This window comes from Camelus dromedarius, chromosome 1 (genome assembly GCF_036321535.1).
Source record: "Camelus dromedarius isolate mCamDro1 chromosome 1, mCamDro1.pat, whole genome shotgun sequence".
In the NCBI taxonomy this organism is placed as follows: domain Eukaryota; kingdom Metazoa; phylum Chordata; class Mammalia; order Artiodactyla; family Camelidae; genus Camelus; species Camelus dromedarius.
In genome coordinates, this window is record NC_087436.1 from 121,944,339 (window position 1) to 121,971,346 (window position 27,008).

General features: G+C 58.0%; 2 protein-coding genes across 7 annotated transcripts in view; one reads left to right on the forward strand and one right to left on the reverse strand.

Moving 5' to 3' along the window:
- The window catches only part of CFAP99 (cilia and flagella associated protein 99), a 33,096-nt gene extending 22,635 nt beyond the window's left edge, over window positions 1-10,461 (reverse strand). For all 3 annotated transcript variants that reach the window (XM_031438786.2, XM_031438762.2, XM_031438797.2), the window contains exons 1-2: window positions 10,291-10,461; window positions 4,029-4,155 (exon numbers count right to left, since the gene is read on the reverse strand). In XM_031438786.2, coding sequence (XP_031294646.1) covers window positions 4,029-4,139 — 111 coding nt within the window. In that variant the 5' untranslated portion in view covers window positions 4,140-4,155; window positions 10,291-10,461. The remainder of the gene's footprint in view (window positions 1-4,028; window positions 4,156-10,290) is intronic.
- Window positions 10,462-11,009: 548 nt separating this feature from the next.
- Window positions 11,010-27,008, forward strand: part of ZFYVE28 (zinc finger FYVE-type containing 28) — an 87,426-nt gene continuing 71,427 nt past the window's right edge. For all 4 annotated transcript variants that reach the window (XR_010382171.1, XR_010382182.1, XM_031438805.2 and 1 more), the window contains exon 1: window positions 11,010-11,096. Coding sequence is in view for 2 of the 4 variants with exons in the window: in XM_031438805.2 (XP_031294665.2) it covers window positions 11,058-11,096 (39 nt within the window). In the remaining 2 variants the exon portion in view is untranslated. The remainder of the gene's footprint in view (window positions 11,097-27,008) is intronic.

Consider the following 27,008-nt stretch of genomic DNA (forward strand, 5'->3'; position numbering starts at 1 on the left):
GCAGGGAGTCAGCAGGGCTGGCACGGAGGACGCCCTGAGTCAGCAGGGCCTGAGCCGAGGCTGCATGACTTTGCAGGACGCCTGCCCACGGCTCCTCTGCCTCCAGGGCTCGGACAGCAGCAATTCCACTTCTCGTTAATTTAAACGTCTGTGTTCGGGAAGTGTGAGTGTATTGTTTTAATGAGGTCAGAGCCTTGCGCTGCGGCTACAAGCCTGGATGCCATCCGCCCCGAGGAGAGGAGGTCAGGCAGGGCTGCACTAGGCCAGGGGTCCTGGAAGGCACAGAGCCAGGCAATAAGTGACACCCTGGGCCCGTGTATGGGGCCAGGCCCATGGCCTTCCTCACCACTGGGAAGGGCAGCCCAGCTGGTCACAGGGCCTGGGACTGACTTGGGGATCAGAGGGCACCAAACCCTACACCAGATCGTTTGGCTGGGCCAGCAGAGGGCTCTTGGGGCTGGGCTAGGGGGAACTCTCTCCCAGAGGAGGCAGGGCAAGGCCTGGGTCGCACTGTGAGGCCCCAGTGCCAGAGCCGGCCCCTGAGTCTGGGCCAGCCTCAGTCACTGAGGTCAGAGTGTTACTACCCAAGGGGCTTCTGAGTTTCTGATACAGTCTTGGGCCTTGGTCAAGTTCAGGGCTCCTGAGTCTGGGGATCTGGCCAGGCCCCAGGCAGAGCAGCAAGCACCCTGATAAGGGTCTCATGGGAAGTCCTGGGGAGGGGCTGGGCCTGTGGACAGGGGCACCAGAAGCCCACAAAGCTGCCAGCTTTCTGTAACCAGTAGTGCCTCCTACCGGAGTCACTGAGTTCCCAGACCAAGCTTGTCTGCTGGAACCACAGGGTCAGGGCAGAGCTGGTCCAGGGCAGGGAGGGGACCTGGACGCTGGTTTTGCCACAACACAGATTCGTAACTCATATCCCAGTACCTAGGGCCTCCTGCTCACCAGCAGTGCGAAGACTGAAGTCAGTTAGAAAAGTAGGAAAATAGGAAACTGAGTCTGCCAGGTGCCCACACAATCCCTTCTCCCTTCCTTCCTGCCTAACTGAAGAATGCTGTCATGTTGGGGAAGGTGATGTGCCCAGCTGAAACTTTCTCTTCCCCCTTGCTGATGGACCATGTGGCACATGCCTCTGATCAATGAAATGTAATGGCAGTTTGCTAGGTGTGGCCTCCAAGAAAGCTCCTTGAAAGCTAGGCAGATTCAGTTGGCACCTGCCTTACGCTGTTTGCCTTTCTCCTCTTCTCACCTGGGATGTAGATGCAGTGCTGGAGGTAGGCCAGCCATTTTGGGACTACAAGGCAAAGGGTGAACCCACTCTGGACTCCCTGTCTGCAGACTACTTCTTATGTGAGCAAAATTACCTCTAATTTCTTTGAGCCACTGATTTTCTGGTGTTGTTATAGCCAAACACTGTTTCCTAACAGATAAATGTCCAAGCAGACAGTTCAGAAAAAGAAATATATATTGCTTTGAAATGTGTGAAAATATAACAAGGGAAATGCTGATTATAACTACATCAAACGCCTTTCCACCTATTTGATTGTCAAAGATTAAAAACCCTTGCTAGCACCCTACGTCAGCAGGCTATAAGGGGAAAAAGCACCCCTCACCTGCCGGGGAGACTGTCAGTATGTAGACCTCCCTCAAGGGTTAACTGGCAATCTTGTGAAATCACGAGGGCCAGTACTCTGGGACTTGACCCAAGGCGCACCTGCCCAGGTACAGAGGGACAAGTGGGCCAGTTTGTAACAGTTAAGGATTGGAAACAACTGTGAACCCACCAACAAGGGATGGTTATGACAGTTAAGCTTTAAGATAAGAACATGGAACAATTCCCATGAAATCTTTTTAAGTGAAAAAAGCAAAGTGCAGGATTGTGTCACAATGTGCTCCCACCTAGTAAAATATTTCAAAAATTAAATATAATTACATACAACTTTGATGCATAAAATTTATATAGTTTAGACACGCTTTTTGCCAGATCCGCTGCCTGTGCAAGCAAGGCCCAGGCAGTCCCGGGAAGGAACCGCAGGGTGCTGGACTCTGCGTGTCCTCTGGGAGGCTGTGGGGGGGGGGGGGAACCCCATGGACACCATTCTGAACCGTTTGGGTTTTGGATCTTTGATGTCACTACATCAGGTATTTAAAAAAATTTAAAAATCTATTTCCTGAGCCCAGGTTGTCTCTGACACGATTGGCTAGAAAGTGAAACAGACTTTCTGGGACTTGGCCACTGCTGCCTTCCAGCAGGGACCCGGGCTGCTGTTTCTAGGCCCCTGCCCACCTGTGCTTTTCCCTGGCCTCTCGCACAAGCCCCCTCTCGTTTCCCACCCACCCTCCCCACAGCCCCTTCCCCTCTGGGCTGGGGGACCAGCTCAGTGCTGAGCTGGGCCAAACCGTGGGCGACGCAGGGATGGGAGTTGAGAGGCTTTTTTATTTTTTTAGGATGGGAGAACTAACAACACTTGTGGCTGTTGGGAAAGTGGAAAAGACCCACTGAGGGGAGAGAGGTGGGACAGACAGAGGGAGCAGCCAAAGGGGCCAGGCTGCAGGTGGGGAGCAGGCAGGCCTGCAGGGGTTGGGGTGCACTGAGCTGGGCAAGCCCAGTCTGCGGGGGAAAGAGAAGCACTGTGGATGGGCTTGGCCCTTGGCTGTGTTCATCATTTCCCCCAAACACTTAGGGTCTCAGGGAAGAGTATGAGAAGTGGGGTGCAGAGGAATGGGGGAGAGGAGTGCCACACCGGAGTCCCCCAACCCCCAGTCCTTGCTAACTGCCGGGCTCCACTGGCAGAGACAGCCTTTCCTGAGCGACACTGGGGAGCAGGGATTGGGTCAGTGGTTCCGGCTTTCTCCCACACGTGAGGCTTTGGTTTCCAGAACCCTCCAGCCTCGGTGCGCATGGCCCAGGGCGCTGGCCCCTCCACAGGACAGTGACCACCCGCCCCGTCCCTGCTAGGTCTTTCAGCTACTGAACCACAAGGTGGCAGCTGAAGGAGGAAGGGAAGGTGGGTCCATCTGTGGCCGGAGGGCACAGCAGAGGCCACACCCTCCAGGTAATGGGGCGCTGGGGTGGGGCCTGACCACAGCCACGTCCCTGGGGGCCAGCAAAGCTGCTCCCACAGGCCCTGTTAAACAAAAGCAAGGGGAAGGCTGCAGCTGGCAATTAAAGGCGAACATCCTGCAACTAACGCATTAGTGACAGCAGCCCCTCCCTCCAGCGGGTGCGGGTCAGGAGCGCTGGGGGGCAGCAGGCCAGTGCGCAGCCCCCGAGCGCTTCCCTGGGTGGACTTGGCCTCCTCTGGAAGCCCCAGTGGGGCCCACACCACAGAGTCTTGAAAGCGGGACCCCTGCGCTGCATCCTCCTGCTCCCAAGACACCTGCCTTCGATGGGTGGGTGGACGGACAGACAGACGGATGAGGGTCAGGTCATGGGGGGCCTCTCAGGTGTTAGGGCAGGACAGACCTGAGAGGGCGGTGCTCTGCTCCGGTGCCAGGGCCTTCAACTCAGGGTCTCTCTGTCTGTGCTTGAAGTGGGACAGAAGGACAGGGACCCCCCCGGGGCACAGGAACAAGGGCTGAGTGCCCTTCCAGGTGTGGGCCTCGCTGCCATGGACCAGGCCCTGCGCCTCACACAGAGTGGAGGGAGGGGAGGGAGGCGCGTCTAGGCTGACACGTCTGCTTTCAGTGGCGGCTGGTACGACCGCGTAGATGCATCCCCAGCTACAGGGCCAGTGCGTCTTCTCACGAGAGGAGCCTGATGCACATTCTGGGTGCCAGGAAGGCCTCCCGAGGCCAAGAGGGCCTCTGCCTGAAGGGCTCCTGTGGAAACACTGCCAGCACCCTCGTGGCTCAGTGAAGCTGGGACGTGGGCCTTTGGCTGGCGAGAGCCTCGCCTTGACCTCTCGTCAGCAGGAAGGGCAGCAGTTGATGGGGACGTACCGAAGCTGCTTCCCAGAGTCGCGACAGCCCAGGACAGGCGCCACTGCCGCAGCCTCCCCACCCGCCCGGGGCCACTGCGCCGGCCCTACCTGCAGGGAGGTGGACACGGTCTCCAGGAACTGCTCAGGACTGTCCTTCTCAGGTTTAAACTGGTCCAGTTGCTTGATCACAGTTTCAATGCACTTCCCGTAGCAGGCCATCTTCCCAGGCGGGGCCCTAAAAGCAAACCGTGACAGGTCACGCCCCCCAGGCCGTCAGCTCGGCAGGCGATGAAGGACCCTCACCAAACTGACAGGAAGCCCACCGGGGAGCCTGGGACCTTGTGCGGCGTGCACTGCTGGAGGGAAGCGGGGGGCCCTGGCTGCGGTAAGCCCAGGCCCGCCTCCTGGACTGCATCCCCGCCGGCCTCTGCTGCCTGTGGTCCAGGCCTGGGGAGTCCGCCCCCAGGCTCCCACTCACCCGCAGCCCCGGGCCTCTCCGCCATGCCCTCTGGAGACTCCCAGGCTGCCCCCACCTGCCCCCAAGCCCTACACTGTGCGCGGGTGGGGATGGCCCCCAGGAGGGGCAAGCCCGGAGAAGGGAGGCACCTTGTGAGTCGGCCTCTGAGAGCCCCTCAGCCCAGCTGGGCTTTGGTGACTGGCTACCGACCAGGCCCTGCTCACAGGGACAGGGGGACCTAATCACAAAAGTTTGAGGCAATGAGAACCCTCGGGTCGCCAGGCTCAACCTCCCCCATTTTAAAGACAAGGTCACCAGCACCCAGAGAGCTGCACAGCCAGTAAGGGCCAGGCCTGAACATTCCAGAAACAGCCCAAGGAGACTGGTGTGCTCAGAGCCCTTCTTTGGCAGACCCTGGAGAAGCTGCCTAGGGGATGCCTGGGACCTCAGGAACTGGTTCTAATAGGTGACCCCCAAATTGTCCTCAGAGCTGGTGGCCAGGTCCCTGGGGCTCCCTTCCCTGCCCCCCCTTGGTCTATGCTGACTGAGCAGCTCCCCTGGGTCACCATGCTCTGGCCCTCCTGGGCACCGGCCATTGGCAAAGCCAGGCCTAGGGCCCTGGAGACGGCGAGGGCACCTCTTCTTTACCCCACAAGCTGCAGGGACTCTGGACAGCAGCACCCAGACCTAGACCCTCCAGGCTGGAGACTGAGTGACAAGACAAAAGCTACATACACTGACACTGGGGTCACCAGGGAGATGGCCGGTCTCAGTGAATCACAGTCCATTGGCCGAGTCCCCACCACCCCCTATCTCTGTAAAGACAATGAGAGCCAAATGCCACCAGACACTGCAGAGAGCCTCTCACACAAAACCCAGAAACAAAAACTAGCAAAAAGGAAGCAAGAGAAAGCAGACAATATACAGCAGGAAAAACCCAGAAACAGACGACTGCGCCACCTCCGAGGGATGGCGAGAGAGATGGCAGCTGAGAGACATCTGCAGGAAAGAGAGAGTTCTTGGAAATTAAAATACGACAGCAGAACTGAGGATATAAATAGAAGAGGCAGAAGATGGAGCTGAGGAAACCTCCCAGAGAGCAGAAAAAGACGACGGTTAGAAAGTAGGAGAAAAACCCAAGGGCAGCAGGGACGGACAGGCCCCAGGGCGCCCGCGTGCTTCTGGGGGGGCAGGTAGGGGTGCAGAGTAGCTTTGGGCACCAGGGTGCCGGCACCCGGCTCCAACCTGGAAGAATGTTGGCTGTGCAGATGGGGGGGCCCTGCACCCGGTCCGAGGAGTGAGCCCAGAAACGGGCAGGCCTGGGACTGGGAAGCCGGAGATTTTCCAGGAAGGTGACAGTGGGCGGCAGGCCAAGGGCGCCAGAGCACAGGGGACAGAGGTTCTAGGAGGAGTGAGCTCTGCACCTGGCATGTCCCCGTTCCCCGAGGATTTACTGGAGGCTCTGACTCCTGCCCTGGTCAGAGACAGGAGAGCAAGCAACGCAGCCGCCTGCCTGTCAGCCCAGGGTCTGCATCCCCACGCCTCTGCGGCTGCACACCTGGGCCCCTGCACCACCCAGCCACGGAGGCCTGACTGGGGCCCAGCCCTGGCTGTGCATGGACACAAAGGCCGGCAGGAGCTTCTCCTGAATGAGGCCAGAAGAAAGGCCTCTTGGAACTTGGAAATGGCACTGAAACTGGCTTGAAGCCCTGGTGCGGAGGGCTGGCCCTGGGGACCAAGTCTCAGAAGAGTCAGTGGCTTCAAAGATGGGTTCTACAGAAACCAGGCTGACTGTTGACCCACAATGGCTCACGTGGGTGCCTGAGACTTCCCATTTGTATATCAGTTCTCGCCCCGAAGTGTGTGTGAGCCACTGGTACTGAGCAAGCCAGTGGCGGGCACCACCAGGACCCCGGCCCGGCCTCGTTTGGTGGGGGGGGAGGTGACGGTGCCGCCCTCTGACATGGGGAAGGCTGTGGGAGGGGCGGTCTCTGGTCCGTGGAGCCTCCTTCCACTCCAGCCATCACCAGCACACCCCCGAGGTTCTCGGCTGCTGCAGGACCCGGGGGGCCTCCTCAGCACGCCGACCCCAGGGCCGCAGCCCCTGGGCCCCCTTCGTCCACCCGCCTGCCCTGTGTCCCGCCTGCCCTGCCCGCTGGGCTTCTCACTGGCTTGGAAGCTGCAGCACACGCGTCTCCAGAACCTCAAATACTCACCCTGCTCCTCTCCCTGCTGAGCTCCTAGACATCCCTAAACACTTGATTCAAATATCACGACCTGTGAAGCCTTCCTTCCTTCTCTCTTAGCTTCTCAGTGCCTCCTTAGAAGTTGTCCAAACTCCCCTGACACCACTGGGGCCCCTGGTGCGGGGCCCCGCCTCCCCACCTCTGATTCCCCACCCCTACCCCAGAGCTGGCACAAAATTGTCTGTGGAATTAATTAAAAACTATAAAAATACACAAAAGGATCAAGTACCCTAAAGGGCGCTTGTATTTCAACCTGAAAGAGACAGACCTGCCCGAAGATCCTGTGCTTTTCTAAGCCTTGGCTTCCACAGATCCTAGAGGTCAACAGAGTTCAGTTTCATTATCTCATTTAATTGGAGAATAATAAATGCCCCAAGTTAACATGGAAGAGAACGGATCTGCCCTGAGCCAGAGGTCAGGGTGGGAGGTCAGCCTTCTCATCCCCAAGGAGGGTTTTCTGCCTGTGGGAGCCCCTGGGGCCCAGGCTGGGTTCCAAAGTCCTCCCCGCACCCACTCCGCAGGATCCAGATAACATCTCAGGGGCAAGCCGTACTGTGTGAGAGAGGCACCTCCCACCCAAGATGCTAAAAGGAAGTAACAGTCATGCACTCCAGGGCTCACAAGGAAAACCCTGAACCGAGGCAAAAAGTCTGTTTTTATGGAAACAGTGTTAAGGATGGAGTTTTTTCTCCTCTTCCCCAATGCACTGCGGTCATGCAGGGTGCTGCCCTGGTATGGGGCCCGGCCTCGAGCCACCTTCCAGCATCTGCTCTGAAAGCGGCTCTGCCCAGAGGAAGCCTTCTGCACCTGCTGCACACGGTGAGAGTGGATCATGTGCGTGTGTGCGTGTGTGCATGTGTGTGAGTGTGTGTGTGCGCGCGTGTGTGCGCGGTGGGAGCTGCACCCGGGGCGGGAGGGCTTCTCTGCCCTCCCCTCCTGGACTGGAGCTGGAACATGCTGAAGAACGGATGATCCTAGGGGCCCTTTGGTGATGGTGCAAGTCAAGGAGGAGCAAGAGGGCAGCCCATGTCCCCCGCCATCGAGAGGGGCCTGGATGGAAGGGACCGGAAGCAGTGAGTGGACAGGCCTGTGGAAGAGGCAGAGAGGGGCCGTGGGGGCTGGGCCTGAACCCTGCTCCCTGCAGTGCTGGGGCAGAAGGCCCCACATGGGCCACACCCGGCACAGGGAGCTGCCCGTGCTGGTGGGCACTGGGAAGCGGCACGCGAGTTCTGCATTCCCACAGAAATGAACCCATGATCTTAGTCAAGATAGTCACGGCTCTGGGGAGAAACAGGAATTGAAGTTCATCCCATTCTGATGTGTGTTTTTAGCACCTCAGCTTCATTTTAATGGTGTAAAACCACATAGGTGGGAAGTGAGATTTAATCTCCAAGCTTATTGTTTTTTTTTAAATATTGATTTTAACTCCACTAATCAGGACTTAACAGGGAGAGGGACCTGGACTCTCATGTTTAAGGAAACTCTAAAGGTGAGCTGGACCAAAGCTTCTTTTCTTAGCACATCCTTTATAGACAGAAACAAGATTATATGAGGAGATTTAAATTCCATCAGACACAAACCAGTTCAACACGCTCAATCACTAGAGAGGCTTCATTTACACAGATTCCCAAATGTGTGTTAATTAAAATTTATTCTTTTCCTGGCTTTTTATTTTGATTAAAGCTAGTCTCCTAAGGATTTCTGCTAAGTCATGCTCTGATGGCTTTGCTTAAAGCACAGACCCATGTGGCAGTTTTTGCTGGTTGCTTTTCAATCTCCACTCTTCCTTTCCTCCTGAGTAACAAACCCTCAATTTTTAGTTGGGTCTACTGCTGCCCAATCGAAAGATGACATTTCCTAGTCTTCCTGGCCATCTGGGTATGTCCAGAGGTAGAAGAGTTCGAGACTTCCAGAAAATCTCCTTGAAAGAAAGGGGCCTATCCTTCTTCTCTTTTTCATCCTGCTGCCTGGACTCAGGAGGTAATGGCAGGAATTTAGGCAGCAATCCTGGACTGGGAGGGGACCTGCTAAAGGTGGCAGAAGAGCAAGCTAGAATAGCCCAGGTCCCTGACGACTTTAGGGGGTGCTGTATCTCCCAAGATTGCCTCCCCATGGACCTATTTTATGGAAACATGAATAATCTTGTTTGGGCCACCATGGTATTGAAATTTTTCACTGTGTGCAGCTGAACCTCATCCTAACTGATACACCCTCTTTCCTGAGGTCAGCCTTCGCCCCAAGCACAGTTTCAAACTGGGAAGCATAGAAGGGAGATTCTGAGTAGCAACAACAGCCCCAGCCTTGGAGCAGACCAACGACAGACCTGTAGAGAACGGTCCACCAAGTATCTACCCGAGCTCTCAGGCTGGAAGCCGCAGCTGGGGAGGAGCAGGATTTATGGGGGAAACTAGGAGTGCAGCTGGACACATTTTGTTTAGGGGTTTGTTGGACATCTAACTGGCAAAGAACAGGGAGAGGGACCTGGACTCTCAGGGCAAGGTTCAGGCTGGAGATGTAGGTTTTGGAAACGTAAGGAGAAAATGGTTGTTCATTGAACCATGTGGTGGTAAGAAGTCACCCAGGGAGTGGGTGGATAGAGGGGCTTCCAAGGACTGAGTCTTGGGACTCCAGTGTTAGGATGTCTAGAGTTAGGAGCAGAGGAGGCGCCAGCCAAGAAGACTGAGAAGGAGCGGCCATGGGAGGAGGCAGAGAGTGCTATCTGCTCCAGCCAAGTAAGGACGGTGTGTCCAGAAAGGAGCACTCAGCTGGGTCATCTGCTGCTGGATGAGGTGGGGCTGAGCTCTCATCACTGGGTTTAGCAACATTAGGGTCAAGGATGATTTAGATAAAGAGCCTTGGAGGAGGGGCTGGGTGAAAATCTGATTGGAGCCCACTCAAGAGAGGAGAGTGTAAAGGAATTGGAGATAAGAGGCAACTCGGGGCAGGGTGGGGGTTGCTCTTTAGTGGACCATCAGTCCCCTAAATGGGACTGGGGAGGGAATGGGGAAGATGAGTCAGGTCCTCAACGACACACAGGGCAATCTCAGACTGCTGCCTGTGCCCAGGTTCACACTGACTTTACGGGAACAGAGGGGTTGGAGAGTCCAGAACCAGCGATACCACGAGCAGCGGAGAAGAAGCTCTCCATCAAGGGAGAGTTCCTTCCCTCTCCTGCACCCTAAATCTACACATTGCCAGACAAAGAAGTGGTGCTAGGTGGGGGCAGGGGAAATGCAAGTCTTCTGGGAGAGGGTGCCCCTCCTACGGCCAGAGTAAGGCAGCCTTTCCGGCCAGGTTCTTCAGGTACCAGCGGGAGTTGACAGTGAGGCCGCATACCTATTTTTAGCTGTCTACCTGGCATATCATAGGTTCTTCGATTTTGCTGATTTTTTTTATGGATCCAAACTAGTGCACTATCGGGGAAGTGGTGAATACCATTTATTATGGTCATTAAAAACAAACAAACAAACAAACACCGTTAACTTTAATCAAGGAACTAGGAATAGGATCAAAAACTGGGAAGAAGTAGTTAGTGACAAGAAGATGGGAAGCAAGGAAGATGAGAACTGGCCTGCATGTCGAAGGAAGCTGGAGGTGGAAGGTGCTGCTGCTGAGGGAACACGCCTCGCCCTCCCTTCGGGTCCCATCTGCTTCCCTTCCCCCGTACCTGTCGGCGGGCTTCGCAGGTGCTCCCGAACCTCCTTTCTCGTCCCCGTGCTTGTGTGACTCTGCCAAGGCCCGGCTGGTGCGAGGGGACTCGGGAATAGCAGCGGGTCCCCCAATTCGCTTCGCGGGGACCTCCGCAAACCTCCGGGCTGGAGTGGCTCTGGCGTGCAGTTTGGGCGTCGTCACCTAGCAACCGCTGCACGCTCCGGCGCCGTCGACCGGAAGACTGCAGCCCCCAAAATGCACAGCGGCCACGGCGCAGCAAATGTCGGCGCATCCAGGGTCCCGCCTCCCCGCAATGTCCATCGGGACTTGTAGTTCTCGGCCCCGCCGGGCGCGCCGGGCTCCTGCGGGTGAGCGCGCCTCGGGCGGGGCACGGCGCGGCCCGAGGATTGGGCAGTCTCCGCAGCTCGCGGCGGGCTGGGGGCTCGCGGCGCGTCGGCGCATGTGTGGCGCGGGCGGCGGTAGCTGGCCGAGGCGCCGGGTGTCAGTGAGCCGCAGGGAGCCAGCGCCCCCACGCCGGGTTCCTACGCAAGTCCGCCTGCCCGCCCGCCCGCCGCGGTCTGTGGGTCCGCGCCGCGCGCCGCTCGCAGAGCATCTCCCGGCCGAGCACCTGCCCCGCGCACCTGCCTGCTGCCCGCCCGGCGCCCTGAGTCCGCGTGGGGCCCCGGCCGGGCCCTGCCCCGCGTCCGCCCCGCGCCGCAGCCGGGCCCGGGAGCAGCGCCGCAGAGGGGAGGGCCGCCGGGGCCGGGCCGGGCCGGCGCGGCGATGATGAACAGGTTCCGAAAGTGGCTGTACAAACCTAAGGTGAGCGGCCCCGGCCCTGGCTGCCGAGCAGACCCCCTTCCCAGCTGGGACCGGCCCTCCCTCCGTGAGTGCCATCGACACCCTTCCCTCCACTCCGAGACTTGCTCACACAGTCGTCCTCCCATTGCGGCGGGTCCCCCCTCCCCAGCCTGGTCCGAAAGCGAGTCTCCTGCTTTTACCCTCGGGCCGGAGCGCACTCCTCCCCCAGCCTGCCCGCTGCCCGACGGGCTCCCCTCCCTTCGCATCCCGGTCCTGCGTGGTGCCCTGCTCGCTCCTAGTGGTCCCCGACCCCTAGCCCGAAACAGACTCCCTCCTGCTTCTCTTAGGTCCCAGAAAGACCTTTCATCCCCTCTTCCTACACCAGGGATGACGCCTCCCGTTCACCTTTTGCGACCCCCCACCATTATCCTGGACCCGAAGTGTACTTCCCTCCGCCTTCCGGAACACATCCTCTCCCCACTTCCTCCAGGTGCTGGAGGAGACCCCCATGTCCCTCTCCTGGGTCTCGGACGGACCTCTCCTTCCCTGTCAGAGAAGGTCCCTGTCCCACTCTCCTGGCCCTGCTTTCGCCAGTAAGGACCGATCCGCACCTCCGCCCAGTTCGCGTCCCCATCGTCCTGTGCCCACTCGCGTGTTCTCGAATCCAGGGCAATCTCCTGCCCGGCGGCGGGATGAGCGCGCCCGGGGCCGCCGGCTCAGCGGGGCCGGAGGGGCGGTTCGCCTGGCGTGGCGTCCCTCCTCGGCCGTCGGGTCGGGGTCTGGGCAGCGCGCCCCGCGCCTCGGAAGCTGCGCCAGTCGCACTGCGGGCGTTGCATCCCCGCCGCCCGGTCAGGGCTCGTGTCCGCTGCGTCCGGAGCGAGTTGGGCTGCGTCGGTGCCCGGGAGCCGAGCGCAGGGTCCTGGGTGCACTTTAGGCATCCGGCGGCTGCACGATGGGGGCAGGCGCAGCGTGAAGGCCGGGAGGGCAGGGACGCTGGGGTCTTGGCTGGGGTGTTGCGGCTCGGGTGCGGCCAGTGGTCACATCCGGGCGCCTCGGACATCCGAGGCTGCAGTGTTGCTGACTGACCCAGGGAACACCACCCGCCCTCTGGATCTGGCTTCCCTGCTACCCCCCGCCGTGAGTGGCCTCTGATTGGGGGGTGTCCTGAAATCTGTACCTTTCTGGCCCACCCCTTTGGGGAGGCCGCAGGTTTGTTGGAAGTCTGGCACCTGAGGCCCTGCGGTGAGTTCAGGGGCCCGCAGCGCTCCTGCGTCTTGCCTTTGGGGTGGGAGAGTTTTCCCAGTGATGGGCTGAGGGCTTAGGATGCCTGGGGCTGCCCCCTGCTCGGCCTTGGCCTTGCCCAGAGGGGATATGGATTTTCGGATTCCTTCCGGCCTGGTGCAGCTGTGCAGCCCTTCTCACTCCTCCCCACCTCCTGGTCTTGCAGCAGCTACTTTCTTGGTGTGACCCTGGTGCTTCCTGGCACTGCCTGTGTGTGGGGCCTCCCAGCCCTGGGCTGCCTTCTGCCCAGCCCTCTCCTCCCTGCGGTCCCCCGAGGCTGCTCTCGTCCTGCCTGCTGGTGCTGTGTAGGTTGCCAGGGGAGGGTGGCAGCCTCTGCATGGGACATCTGTCCAAGGAGTGGCTTTTTGTTTGTGTGACTTCTGTCACCAGTTAAGGAGAACCCAAGTCTACTTGTCAAAAGGTCATTTTGGGGTGGGCAGCAGCATGATTTTTTCAGATACAGGGTGAGGCCAGCAGAGAAATGTATCATGTAGCGTTCTGGTGTCTCTGAAAGCACATCTGTCAAGGTTCCTGAGGCTGCGATGACTCTTTCCAGACGTGGCTGTGGAAGGGGCCTTGTTACCAGCGTCGCCGGGCTGTATCACGTTGTTGGAAGGGAAGGAAGAGCAGCGTGGCCTCTGTTTCATCTATAATTGAGTAATTTCAGTGGCCCTGCCTGTTTCAGTTTTGGGAAAAGTCTTTAAAAGTGGAAAATGATACTGCCCTGGAGATTGTGCCCCAGAATTGAGAACCACGTCCCTAATTTCCCCTGTCTCAGGCCACTGCCCCTCCAAAGCCAGCTCCAGGCGCTGACCAGGGTGAGGCGGAGAGTTGGTGAGTCAGCCAGTCCCAGCGATTCAGCCGAAAGGTGTGTGCTTTAGGAGAAGGGAGGAGATAGGGTTTCATCTGGTCCTCTCCCTTCCTTCGCTGTCATCTCTTAGCTTGTCATCTGACCCCTGGACTCAAGACGCATCTCCATCTGAGAACTTTGTGTCCAACCGCAGTGTTTGCCCTGCGGTCAGCCTGAGCGTGGGCCACCCCTTGTTGGACATCTGTCTTTGGGGTGAAATATTTTGATTGCTTGAAGTGTTGGAGTAGATTGTCACCCCAATAGGTTTTCATTTTTCAAATCAAAACTCGTATTTTTGCTCAGGTTGTGGACGGATTTTTGCACTTCCCCTCCCTATGTAATTTAATACGCTTTGGTCCAAGTGAGCACAAGTCAGTTCTGGGAGATCTCCGGGCCTGGAGGAATTGAAGTGTTATACGTTAGCTGCGGGAGGATGTGTCTAAGAGAGACTGTTGCCTGCAGTTCAGATTTTTTTCCACTGTTGTGTTTGGATAGATGTACAATTCAAACTGAATTCTTGATTTAATCCCTGATTTGGTTTAATACTGAGCACTGAGCTTTCGTTCATCACAACTCAGTGGGAAACATTCTGAAACCAAAAAACTCATTGTTCTTGTAGTTTTAAAAAATATTTGAAAAAGCTTTAAAATACTCTTATATGACATTTAAAATTTTCGCTATCCGAGTCACGAATAACAACCTGAGTAACAGACGAACCAGCCTGATGTGTACAGTAGTTTAACATTAAAATGAATTTGCACTCTTACTCCCTTTTATTTCCTTTAAGGCAGTCTTTTAAACACTGTTATGATTTTTTTCATGGAAAGTGTCCAGGATTTGTAAGTCTTTTTGCTTTTGTTCAGGAGGAGTTAACTTTAAGAAGGTGAAACATTTTGGATAGCGGATGTCTTCTTTTGACACAAAAATATCAATATTTGTGTTTCATGCTGGGTTATAGCTTTCTTGTTGATCCTGGGTGATGGGTGACAGTGCTGAGGGGTGAAATCTTGGCGTGGGGGAAGGGGGACCTGGACCGGACCCCATGGGGTCTTCTTGGCCATCATCAAAGAACATGTTAGTGATGGTCCGGGGTGAATTTGTGTTTTCCATTTTTGAGGAAGACTCGATCAGTATGTAGGTGGTGTTGCCCAGATGTATGGAGGTTACCACGTGGTGAGTGGTTATGCTCAGCCACGCACCCCATGTGGAACTCTTGTCATTCCAAACCATTTCTGGGGTGTGGTATAGTAACTTTCCTCATGCCCCTTCTTTTCGGGGAGACATTCCTTCCAAGTACAGTGCTTCACTGAGTGATGCTCATCTGGAAACTGTCAATATTCTGGGTTCAGATTAGGGATGAACTAGCCTCCTTCTCAAAGAGAAGCCGGAGTAACCTGCTGGGTGTGTGTGCTTCCTGAAAGAAGAACCCTTTGATCTTGGTGAAGTTGAGATCAGGCAGGTGGGGGCTGTGGAACTTCCCACCGTGGCTGTTTCCGGAGCCCCAGCCCACCCGGCCATGGGCGTGCAGCTGCCGGTTGGGGTCAGGGGCCGTCACTCTGTACTTTGACTGCCAGGAGGAGGGGGGCACACCCTGAAGTGCAGTGGCAGTTGGGAGTCCTCAGGTGTTAAATTGGTGGGCTCCAGGGCAGGGGAAAGTCCTGGCCTTGTGTCTGTACTGCCCTCATTGTACCCAGATGGTGTGCAGCCCACCTGACCCTATAGGGCTCCCCCATGGTGGCCGTGGGTAAAGGGTAATAACGCAGATGGCAGAGCCCCAGAGGAACACAGCCACACTGTCGGCAAGCCCCCCAGCCCAGAGCGCTTCTGGAGGGGTGGCAGTGGAGGCGAGGGAGAAGGGTGGTCTTCCTGCAACCTGGTCCGGTTGCTCCAGGGTCCCCGCAGTGCCGTGTGCGGCCTCACACCAGGTAGAGGCTCTGTTCTCGGATCATGGGATTTTCGTGTTAACTGCTAGCCCGGCAGCTGACTGGTTCTTTTTTAGCCGATAAATTCTGAGTGCCCTGCTGCGGCTGAGGCTGTCCTTGGAGGAGCACGATTCTCTCCGACGTGAGCTCCTGGGAAGCCAGTGGTCTAGAAAGCCTGGCTGCATGGGCTGTGCCAGCGCCAAGCTCCCTCTCCTAGCGGGTGGTGCCTGGCACAGAGCAGGGCTCGGCAGGTCCGGGAAGGATGCTCTGCGGTGCTGAGTCAGAGCGGGCGTGGCTGGCCTAGGGCACCTGTCTCTTGTCCCTGAAGTCAGAGGGCACTGGGGCCTCGGCCTCCCGGCTGCCAGGTCTGGTGGCCCCCAGAGAGCCTTCCTCCCAATGCCTCACACTGTCAGGCCTGGGCAGCCAGGAGGCCCTGGGAGTCCACATGTCACGGAGGCGTGTAGCCCCTGCCCCGGCTCTGGCGGGGAGTCTCAGTGGGCAGCTCTCATCTCATTTCCTGGCTCGGCTGCATTTCTGTCTGTGGTGGGGGTGGGGAGGGGAGCGTGGGGCCGCCCACGCCCAGCCCTGTGCCCCCGTGTTTGCCGGGCAGGGGAGAAGCTGAGCTGCAGACAGGCAGCGAGCATGAGTTTCTGTGCCAGCTCTGTGCCAACCCTGACGTCATCACTTAGGGGTCTGCTTTACCATCAGCACTGGGTGTTTACGGGAAATGAATGATATGGTTTCTGCTAAGTGGGCAGGGAGTCCGAAGCTTCGCCTAATTGATATCTGGTCCCGTGTCCAGCCGGCGGTGGCCTGGCGGGAGGGAGCCAGGGCCGCGGTGCGCGTGCTGCCCGCTCTCAGCGGGAAGTGTGTTAGGCAATTTCATCCCACCCTCCATTCAAAGACGGCGGGGGGGGGGGGGGGGGGGTTTCAGGAGCTTTAGTGCCTCTCCTTAGAGCTGCCAGGAATTCCCGGAACACCAGATGCGCTTGTTTTAAAAGTGTAAAAACGCACATCCCAGAGCGCAGGTGACTGAAGGGTGGCCTGCGGGCTCTGAGTGCGGAGCCCTGCCTGAGCCGGCAGCGCTGCGTGGTGCGGCCCTTCCGCGGCGGGCTGTGCGCCCACACGAAGGTGAGCAACGGTGACCTGATTCCAGTTCAAGGAGAAACAAATGCCTAGAATGTTGTGGGTTTTCAGTATTTCTCTCATGTTTTATTGCCCTAAGTCTTTGCTGCTAGCCGTGGCTTATGTGTCTCCACAGGGTTGAAGCCACAGACAGGGCTGCAGGGGCCTCACCCCACCCCCAGCCTGTGCCTCAGTTTCCCTATCTGTCGGATGGGGGTGATGGGGTCTGTTGTGTGGAATTTGAGGGGATCAGCTCTGTCAAAGGCTCACAGTCATGGCTCGAGAAATGACCTGCCATTATCAGTGGGGCTTGCAGGTGGCTGGGAGGTGTGGACTTAGGACCGTGCCTGGAGTGTTTAATGGAGTACCCAGGGCCACTTGGAGAGTGAGGTGTCTTTTTGGTATTCAGTTGCTGGGAACAGACCCTGACTCGGGGCGCTCAGTTGTCCCGTTGGGCCGGTTACCTGCGCCTTCCTGGTGGCAGAGACACAGCTGTGTGCTCCCACACCATCTGGGCCTCCGGCTCCCAGGTGAGTCCTGGGGCTGAGTGTCAGCCTGTGTGGGCTGCAGGCCTGGCCCCCAGACCTCTTGAGCCATCCTCCTGTGGGTGTGGCCTGCATCCTCGGCTGGACCCCGTAGAGGACCATGGAGTGGTGAAGGCGACGGGGGGGAGGGGGCCGGGCGTAAATGACAGCATGGGTATAGATCCCTGCTGCGTGAGGCACTGAGGCCTGGGGTGCTTGTGACACTGTGATGATCCTAGTGCGCCCTGTCTTACGAGCGAGGTCTCCGGACGGCATGTTAAACGACTCACTGGAGCCTTCCCAGGCAGGAGTGGCAGGGCTGGGATTTGAACTCTGGTCCGTCTGACCCCAGGGTGGGAGCACCCACACCCTGAGCTGTGCGTTTCTGGCAAGAATGAACCGTAGCTCTCATCAATGTCTTTAAGATTCCCATTTGGTGAAACAATTACTTTTGTACTTTTTACAGTTGGGTTGCAAAGAAACTTAGATATTGATGGGCAATTCAAATGGTTGAAGGAAGAAGACAAAAGTGAATGGATTTTTTCCCCCACTGATCTGAATAGATTAAGCGAAAGTAGAATAGAACATTTCATACTATGGAAATTTATGCAGAGTAGTTGGTTAAGATGAATGGAATGTTTTTTTCTTTCTTACAGTAAGCATTTTGAAGCTCTTCCATTTCTCCTTGTTTTATGTTGGGTGGAGGCGGGGTGGGTGCTGGGGACACTTCACACGGGGCTCCCTTCATGGCTGAGGGGGTCCTTTGAGCTCTGCGTGGGGGGCTCTGTAAGTCTCTGCCATGTGGGGTTTGCTCCAGTTAAAGCTTTCTCCTTGACAAACCATCCCAAACCATGGGGTACACTGGCTGGGGCCTGGGGGAAAATGAGTCAGCACACCCACTGTGGGGATGGTGTCTTTAGAGCCGGAATTTTTTGCATTGGCTTTTCAGTTTTTGAGAATGTTTCCAATTGTTTTTAGGGATATTGTAATTATTAAAAAGTCTAAAAGAACCAAATATCTAGGTGTCTGGTACATTTAAGAATTGAAGACCCACATTCATAGCAATGTGAATAACCAGAAGGTGGGCACAGCCCAAATGTCCGTCAACAGTGAACCGGTAAAAAAAATGGGGTCTGTGCACACGATGGAGTACTATTCAGCCATGAAAAGGATGCTATACATACTTTTCAACGTGGATGAGCCTTGAAAACATGATGCTAAGTGTGAAGAAGTCAGACACGAAAGGACAAATAGAGTGTGATTCCATTTATGTGAAATGTCCAGAATTGGCAAATCCACAGAGACAGGAAATACACCAGTGGCTGCTGGGGTGGGGGGAGGGGAATGAGGAATGATAGCAAAAAGGCATGGGGTTTCTTTTTAGGGGCAATGAGAAAGTTTTCAAACTGGGGACTGGCGATGGTTGGACGACATCGTGAATGCACCAGGTACCACTGAATTACACACTTTAAAATGGTTAATTGTATGTTGTGTGAATTCCACTGCCATTAAAAAAAGGATTTTATCATTTTTGTAGAGATGTTTTTACAAATTGTAGAATTTTTTGAGATGATAAAGATGATAAAGATGTTTTGCAGCTGAGTAGAAAGATGCAGGGCCACATTTCTCAAGGGGCTTGGCGTTCTGAGGCTAGCTGGAAGCCACACAGCCTCACTTCTTGGTCCCTCAGTGCTGGCCCCTCCTCCAGTCTGGGGACAGGCTGTCAGCTCTCTCTCCTGGTGTGTGGGGGATGGGGGATGCTGCGTCCTAGGGAGTCCTCACCATGGTGGCTGGGGGTGCAGTGACTGGGTGGGGGTCTGGGGGGTCAGGCGAGGAGTGCCAATGGGGTGGGTTGGAGGGACTCACACGTAAAGCCAGGCCCCCAGTGGCAGGGGGCTGGGGAAACCTACACTCCACTTCGCCCCCTGTTGGTGCTAAGAGTCACCTGGGTACCTGGCCGAATAAAAGGCAAAACCGTCCCAGAGGGGCCCTCCTGCCGCACCGTGGAGGTGGAATTCACGGTAAAAAGTTACCAAACTCAGGAGAATGTGGTTCTCCCTGAGCAAGAATCAGCAGAGAGCAAAGGCTAGTGGAACCATCCTTTACAACAGCCAGGACATGGAGGGGGAACCGTGGGGCAACACCAATCCTTTTTTAAACAAGAGCCAAGTGGAACTCCCAGAAATGAAAAAGACCGCCACCGGGTTTAAAAGCTCAAAGCTAAAACCAGCCCACCCCGAGGAATGGGTTAGACGTTGGCGGAGGGTGGGGCAGTGACCTGGAAGGTGGCTGAGGAGGTCCCCCCGCAGGCGGCCTGAGAGGCTTGGGCACACAGAGGACGGGATGAGGATGTCCACAGTGCATCTGACAGCACGATTGACCGGAGAGAAGGGGAGACTTTTGTCAGCTTGGGGCAGAGAGTGTTCCCGAGTTCAGGAACCAAGTCCCAGACGGGCTCAGAGGGGCCAGGCAGAGCCGAGCGTGCTGGGCGCGCCCGCGGAGCCCGGCAACGTGACGGGAGGCCAGGGGGGAGCCCTTTCGCAGCCGGAGGGGCTCGCCCCGCGCGGCGTCCTGGGCCCGGCTGGGCTGCCATCCGCAGAGGAGACAGTTTTACACGAAGACCAGAAAGTAACACCCCGAAATCCTCGCTGAGGAGAGGTGGGAAACGTTCTCCAGAAGGAAAATCAAAGTCAGAGGAGGGTGTGGGAGGCGAGAAGCGAAGTCAGAAGCGTGCGTGGGGGCGGCTGCAGGCGCGGGGGCCCTGTCCAGGGGCGCTTCCAGAACGAGGGGCGTGGGCACCCCGCTCAGCAGCGCGCGGCCGCGTGGGGCTGTGGAGCCGCGGGCCGTTCAGGTTCAGGGTGAGGAGGGAGGTGCTGGCCCGCTTCAGACCATGAGCTGAGTGTGCGAATTAACTCAGGGTGAGCCCTCGGAGAGCAGTTACAGAGTGAGGAAGTCCCTGACCAGGAGGGCAGAAAGAATAAAGAAAATGGAAGCACTCCAGTTCAGGGAGGAGGGGAGGGGAGAACGCAGCAGAGCAAAAGCCCAGTGCAGGCCGAGCAGGAAGTGAAGCTGCAGAGGTCCTGGCAAGTGCATCGGAGGGCTGCACGGGGCGGGTGGGCGGCCTCTGCCAGCTGCAGGCAGGAGGCGCCGCATGGGGAGCCGGGAGGGGGCGCGCAGGCTCCAGGAGGCCTTCTGGGGGGGGCCCTGGGCAAAGGGGAACAGCAGACCCCGAGGCCTTGGGGGCGGCTGGCCCTCCAAGGTGGCCTCTCCACTGCTCTGAACAGGCCATGGAGGGGGCGGCCCTGGCTGGGGTCGTCTCCCCCTAGAGCCATCCTGGGAGCCCAGCCCTGGTGAGCAGCGTGTCCTGATGGGACCCCTACTTCTTCATGCTCGTCAACCAAGACAGAGCTCGCAGGCCCGGTGGTCCCCTGAGGGGGCCATGCCCTCCCGCCCAGCAGCCCCGGGCTCACGGGGAGTGCCCCCGGCCCTGTGAGTCCTCATTGTGACCGGCTGCTCCTCAAGAGCCATTCCACACCCTGCTCTGTGCGCAGCAGCGCGGGCCCGGGATCAGGGTGGTGACTGGATCCCCGGAGCCGGCCACGGCTGAGCTGAGAGTGGGGTCGCCCCTGAGCTGTCGCAGGCTGGGGCTTCGTCTGCTGGTTCTCGGACACTGAGACAGTTTGGGTCCTGGGGAGGGGACACAGTCCCCTGGATTCCGGCCAGAACTGGCTCTTACTCAGGCAGAAGCTTCTGCCCTGTAGCAGGCGTGGGCACTGGGGCTTTAGCTGGGTGACGTCCTTCCTAGACAAGAGCTCTGTGCCGTCTTGAGCACCCGCAAACCAGGTGGCGGGGACACAGTGTCCCGTCCTCAGGAGGACAGGAACAGGGCCGAGGGCGCTTGGGTAGGGGTGGGAGGAGGTCCTGAAGGCTGTCGGGAGGCCTGGGCAGGAGGGCGCTGCAGCTGGCAAGCTTGGGCACAAAGGACCTACCTGATCCTGAGAGCTCTGGGTGCACAGGTGCCACCCAGATGTTTTAGGATCTGCGTGACCAGCTTTTGTAGGTTGGGTTTTGTCCCCTAAAAGACACTTCAAGCCCGAACCCCTGTACCCTTGAGCATGACCTTATTTGGAGATAGATCTTTGCAGAGTTCTACTTAAAATGCTGTCATCAGGGTGGGCCCTGAGCCCACAGGACAGGGGTCCTTCTGGAAAGGGGACATGAGCACAGACACACGCAGGGAGGAGACTGTGTGAAGGTGGAGGCAGAGACGAGGTGATGTTTCCACAGCCAAAGAATACCAAGGTTGCCAGCAACCCCCAATGCGGGTCAGAGAGGCCTGGACAGAGGCTCCTCAGAGGTGACAGAAGCAGCGTGTGTCCCTGGTTCTGGCAGCTGAGCAGGGAATGGAGCCCGATGGCGAGACTGCACAGGACGGACCAGAGAGGTGGCCGGGTCTGGGTCAGGAACGTCCGCCAGGAATTTCGGCACATTCCATCTGCTTCCACGGCCCCGGGGTTGGCCTTGTCTTCTGGCCTCGGCACTCCCCATTTTCCCAGGGGTCCCCAGCCTCCCCCCCCAGCTCTGCTGGCACCGGTAAAGGGGCTTCTGGGAGGCCCTGAGGGTGGGGGTCCTGGTGGGGCTAAAGGGCTGCATTGTCATCTTCAGTGGCCGCTTGCTGAGCCCTCGGCCGGGGCCAGGGGTGGGCCACCCAGTCTGTGCCCACGAGGGCCTTCGTGGGCCCTGCAGCCCAGGCCCATGGAGGTGGCATCCCAGGGAGTGGTTCATGCCTTCACCTCCCACTAGCTGTCTCCCCACAGGACTCACCACTAAGCCTCACACGGAAAGTCCCTCCTCACATTCGGAGCTCAGGATTCCGGGGGCCGGGAGGGGCCGTGACGGCACACCTGCCTCCCCGGGCAGGTCATCCCCGGGCTGCACCTGGCCTGCTTCCCCCAGGTGACACTTCCATTTCTGTGTGTGCCCTGCTGTGGTGCCTTTGGCCCCATTCTCGGGGCACATGTGACGGCAGCCACCTCCGGTCCTTGTGGACAAAGCAGGGCATCAGTTGATCAAAATAAACAGCTTGGACGCACTGCTTTGGACCTGCTCCCCCAGCAAAGGCTGGGGTGGCTGCCGGCCCCCTGGGCCCTCCTCCCGGCCACGTGGGACACCTGCTTGCTGAAGAATCACTGCTCCCCGGACCCCTGTGCTTTAATAGCCGAACTGATGAGACTAGGGGTGTGTGCACGCGCATCACGTAGTTCACAGAAGTGTTTCTTTGGCAGGGGACTCATTTCAGACTTCTGAGGCCATTTCATGTCACCTGATGCTTCCAGATGTTCTTCAGTGGACCAACAACATATAACAGTACTTACCCACAGGCCAGGCCCTTCGTGTACATGAATTCAGTGCATTCAAGTTAAAAAAAAAAGGATGTGCTCACCGCAGCTGTCATTCCCTGGGCCTCTGGAAGGTTCTTGGCACAACTGAAACTCTGGAGCCATGGGGCTCAGGGCTGTGTGCCCACCAGAGGAGCCGACAGACTTGCGTGGAGGGGCCAAAAAGCACCCACAGGCCCCCTCAGCCTCCGTGGGGGAGGGCCCCATGTAGACTAACTGTGCCTGACTGCGGCTTGTAGGCACCTTCCTGGGGCTCTTTTCTGGGGAGGACGTGGCTGATGGTGGGTCTCAGTGGCTCCAGCCTGGCCCGCGTCCTTCCACTTGCGCTGAGGAAACTTCAATCTGAGTGATGGAGAACCCAGCTCCACGTGGCCTGGTGACCGTGGGCATGAGCCAGCATGGCTCATGTTCAGCTGGGCTGGGGTCCAGACAATGGCCTGGTCCTGCTGTGAGCTCTTGTCCTGGTGAGGGGGCAGCAGGAGAAGCTGCAGTGGTACAGCTCGTGTCGGGACCCTACACAGACGTTCACACGGGATGGAGTCTCACTGTGGAGAGAGATGGAGGGAGGGAGGTGGCTTCCTTGTGGGTGTCCCTGTAAGCCGTCTGGTGTGATGAAATAAAGCCGTGAGGCCCTCAACCATCTCAGAACAGCAGAGTTAAAGTAATCATTTATTCATTCAACAAACATTAGCTGGGTAGGTACCGTGCGCCAGGCGCTGGGCTGGGGCCTTGGCAGAGACCCAGCCTCACGGGACTGTCTCGTGGGGGATAAATCTGGGTGCTGGAGCTCCTGGCCAAAGTAGTGGTTTCAGAGGGCAAAGGTTGGGAGCAGGGTGTGGGGAGAGCTGAGTGACCTGAAAGCTGCATGGACCCCGCCCTGTGACCCTGCGGGATCCTAACTTGCCCTCCCGACAGCTTCGTCTCCCAGGAGGGAGGAAGTCGCCAAGAGCGTCCTCAGGCATGTTCTCCGGCTCCCAGGCCTGCAGGATGCGCAGAACAAGGCCATCTGCCTAGAGAGCCACTCCCTGAGGCCGCCCCGCAGAGGCCCAGGGCTGAGGGCCTGCGTGGAAGAAAGGGGCAGGCGTGTCCGAGATGCCGTGACCTCCCACCCCCTCTGCACGTGACCCTGTGCAGACACCCTGCAGGTGTGACATTCCAAGGTCTTTCTAAAGGGGACGCTGACCCTGGGGGGCTGCCTCTCTGGACCACGTGCTGACCAACAGGTGTCTTGGGGGGTGACACTGACCAAGAGGGACTGAGGTCTGGGAACAGCAGATGCAAGCCGGCAGGGGTCTTCTCCATCCCACGAGGCCTGGAAGAGGGACTGTGGCTGAGCGCCCTGTGAACAGAGCCAGCACCTGCTCACTCAGTCTGCGTTTTTTAAAAAAAAAACCTTTTAAAAGGCTTTATTGAGGCATAAGGTATTTAATGCCAATAAACTGTACCCCTAAAAGGGTTAGGATGGTAAAGTTTATGTTGTGTGCATTTTACCACAATTAGAATTTTTTTTGAGGTGCTTGGGTCTTGATCATGGTGGGGGACACGAGCCTCAGCACCGCGCACCCAGTGGGTGCAGGAAGCCGGGAACGGCCGCGCCGGGCAGGTTGCGTCGCCGTCAGCGTCCTGGTTACCGCCTTGTCTGCAGCTTTGCTGGATGTCCCCGCTGAGGGGCAGGTGAGGGTGCACGGGGCCCCTCTGACCTGTTTCTTACGAATCTACAATAATAACTGAAAGTAAGACATTCAATAAAAATAACCTTTCAAACAACCCCATTGACAGGCATCGCTGTGCCGTAAGCGGCACGTATTTAAAGCGGACAGTTTTAGTTTTGACCTTTGAACGCACCTGTGAAACCGTCCCCACAGTGAGGACACTGTGGCCCCAGAAGTTCCCCGGCCCCCCCGGCGCCCCGCCCTGCTCCCCCTCCCCCAGCCTCCCCCTGCCAGGTCAGCACTGCTCTGCTTTCTGTCATTACAGATCAGCTTAAACTTTCCATAAAAAGAAAAAAGGGTGTGTAACTAGGGACAACTCCGAGGGCCCCTCCCCAGCCATGGGGAGGCCAGACGCCCGGGTTTGTGGCGACACACAAAGTGCAGCAAAAGGAGCTTCTCGGAGGCCCTTACGGCGGCAGGACGACGGCTAGGAGGGTGCTGCGCCCCAGACCCCCGCGGTGGCACTGTTGGGAGGCGTGGCCTCTAGGAGGGACTTAGGGCGAGGCGGTGAGGGAGGGCCCTGGCCTAGGCTGGTGGCCGCCTTAGAAGGAGAGCCAGCAGACAGCACTGCCCCCACCGGACGCACGGGGTCGGGGAGGCCCTCGCTGGGAGCCGCCTACCCTGGCGCCTTGCCCCTGGACTCCTGCTTCCAGGACCGTGGCAAGTGAATGTTTGCTGTTTAAACTCCCAGGTCTGAGGTCTTCTGTTCCGGCCGCCCCAGCCAACTAAGGCCCGATGGGCCAGCCCGCTGCAGTCGCCGAGTAAGTCCGCTCCCACCGCAAGTGCGGGGCGTCGGCTCATTTGGGGAGGCTCTCCGAGTCCCCTGTGCTGCGACCGCTGGGCCTCTGTCTCAACAGGGCCTCCCACCTTTCAGCAGTCTGTGCTGGGCTTCATTCTGGGGTGGGGCTGGAGGTCCAAGAGAGAGACGTGGTGCAGGAGAGCCGGTGCCCCGCCAGACTCACACAGTCGTGTGGGCTACAGGTAGTGGGCAGCCCGGGCCAGGAGAGGGAACCACCTGCAGATGGAGGAGAGGGCTGACTGCAGAGGGCTGGGGGTCTCGGTGCATCATTGTAGGCGGTCTGTCTCCCATGCGCACTGGACCTCACTCCCCGTGTACCGTGGACATCACCCCCCCCCCGTGTACACTGGCCCTCACCCCCCGTGTACACTGGATCTCACCCCCTTGTACACTGGACCTCACCCCCCTTGTACACTGGACCTCACACCCCTTGTACAATGGATCTCACCCCCTTGTACACTGGACCTCACACCCCTTGTACAATGGACATCACTTCCCGTGTACACTGGACCTCACCCCCCGTGTACACTGGATCTCACCCCCTTGTACACTGGACCCCACCCCCCGTGTACACTGGACCCCACCCCTCCTCGTGGACCTCACCCCTTTGCCTGCTCAGGGTTGTCCCCATCCTGTCCTGGGCTCTCCCAGAGTCCCGGATCTTTCCCCTAGAGGTGAGTCCTGCTGTGACCTCTCCTGTGTCTGAACAGCGGTGAGGCCACCGCCCTCCTGTGTGAGGTCTGAGAGTCCTGAAAGGAGCTGACAGGCAGCTCTCTCGACAGCGCACTGAGACGGCGCTGTCGGTCCCGTCTGTGGACCACTGCTGTCCTCTCCTCCCCAGCACGTCTCCCCTGGAGTTGGGATGCCACTCTCTGGGTTGGCATCCTGTCTCACTGGCTGCTCCTTTCCTTACGTATCAGGCCATCCCACAGGCGTCCGGCTCTGAGCCCTCAGTGCCCTGACCTCGCTCACATGTGTCTCTCCAGCCCTGACCTCTGCCTGGGGTGCTGGCCTCCCTGACAGCGCTGCTCCCTCCGCACCTCCGTGTCACCTCCTGGAAGTGAGTCTGCCCCCCGCCATACTTCCCGCCTCGGTTCCCTCAGGGGCTCAGGCCACACCTGGCCATCAGCCTGACTCCTGTTTCTTGCTGTCCGTCCCCGCCAGCAGCAAACCCCAGAGGCATGTCCTGCAGCGTTTCACAGCAGCCTTATTCCAAGTGTCCACTGGTGGTCAGATGGGTGGCAAAATGAGGTATGTACACACATGATTCAGCCTTAAAAAAGGGGGACATTCTGACACCTGCTACAACGTGGATGAACCTTGAGGCCATTCTGCTGAGGGAAGGGAACCAGTCACAAGAGAATGGATCCTGCAGGACCCCACTGACACGAGGTGCTCAGAGCAGCCAAAGTCCTTGAGGCAGAAAACAGTATGGTGGGTGCTGGGGTGCGGTGGAGGGGGGCAGGGAGTTACTGGTTAGTGGGGACAGGGTTTCAGTTTTGCAAGATGAAAAGAGCCCTGCGCACGGGTGGTGGTGTTAGCTGCACAACATGGATATACTTAACGCCACTGAACTACATACTTTAAAGTGGTGAAAATGTGGGTTTTTTGTTATGTGTGTGTTACTGCAATTTAAAATAATAAGTAATAAAGAATGTTTCTGGGAGATGACCCCCTCTGACGCCTCCCTTCTTCCCAAGCCACCTTCTCGCTCTGGGTCATTTCAGGAGCCCCTGACTGGTTTCCCTCCTTCCGCCCTTGCCCCCACCCACCCCGGGCTGTTCTCAGCACAGCAACCGGAATCCTCTAAACACACAGTTCTGATCTCATGACTCTGCTCAGAACCCTGGGACCCCCATCTAAGCCAGAGTAAAACCCGAGGCACTCCAAGGTCACGTACCTCCTTTGACCTCTGTCCCCTCCCCCACTTCCCGCTGCAGCCCCATGGGGCTCCCAGCCGTTCCTCAGACACCCACCACCCCGGGTGCCCTCTGCCGGCAGCTCCTCCCTGGTCAGGCCCCCCAGGTAACCCCGCCTCTTTGGAGATGCCTGTTTTCCCTCTAATCCGTGGTTCTCTCTAATCCGGGGGCGACTTTGACCCTTAGGGACGTTTGGTGATGTCTTGAGACATTTTCGGTTGTCACAGCTTGGAGAGGGGTGTTCTACTGGCCTCCAGGGGTGCCACTCCCAGCCCACAGCACAGGGGGTCGCCGCCCCCCACGAGCAGTGCAGCCTGAGAGCCAGCTCTGCTCTGCTCTCCGCCCTTCGCCCTCCCTGCGGTGCCCTCCGGGTCCTGCTCCCTGTTCTGGGCCACTGATCCT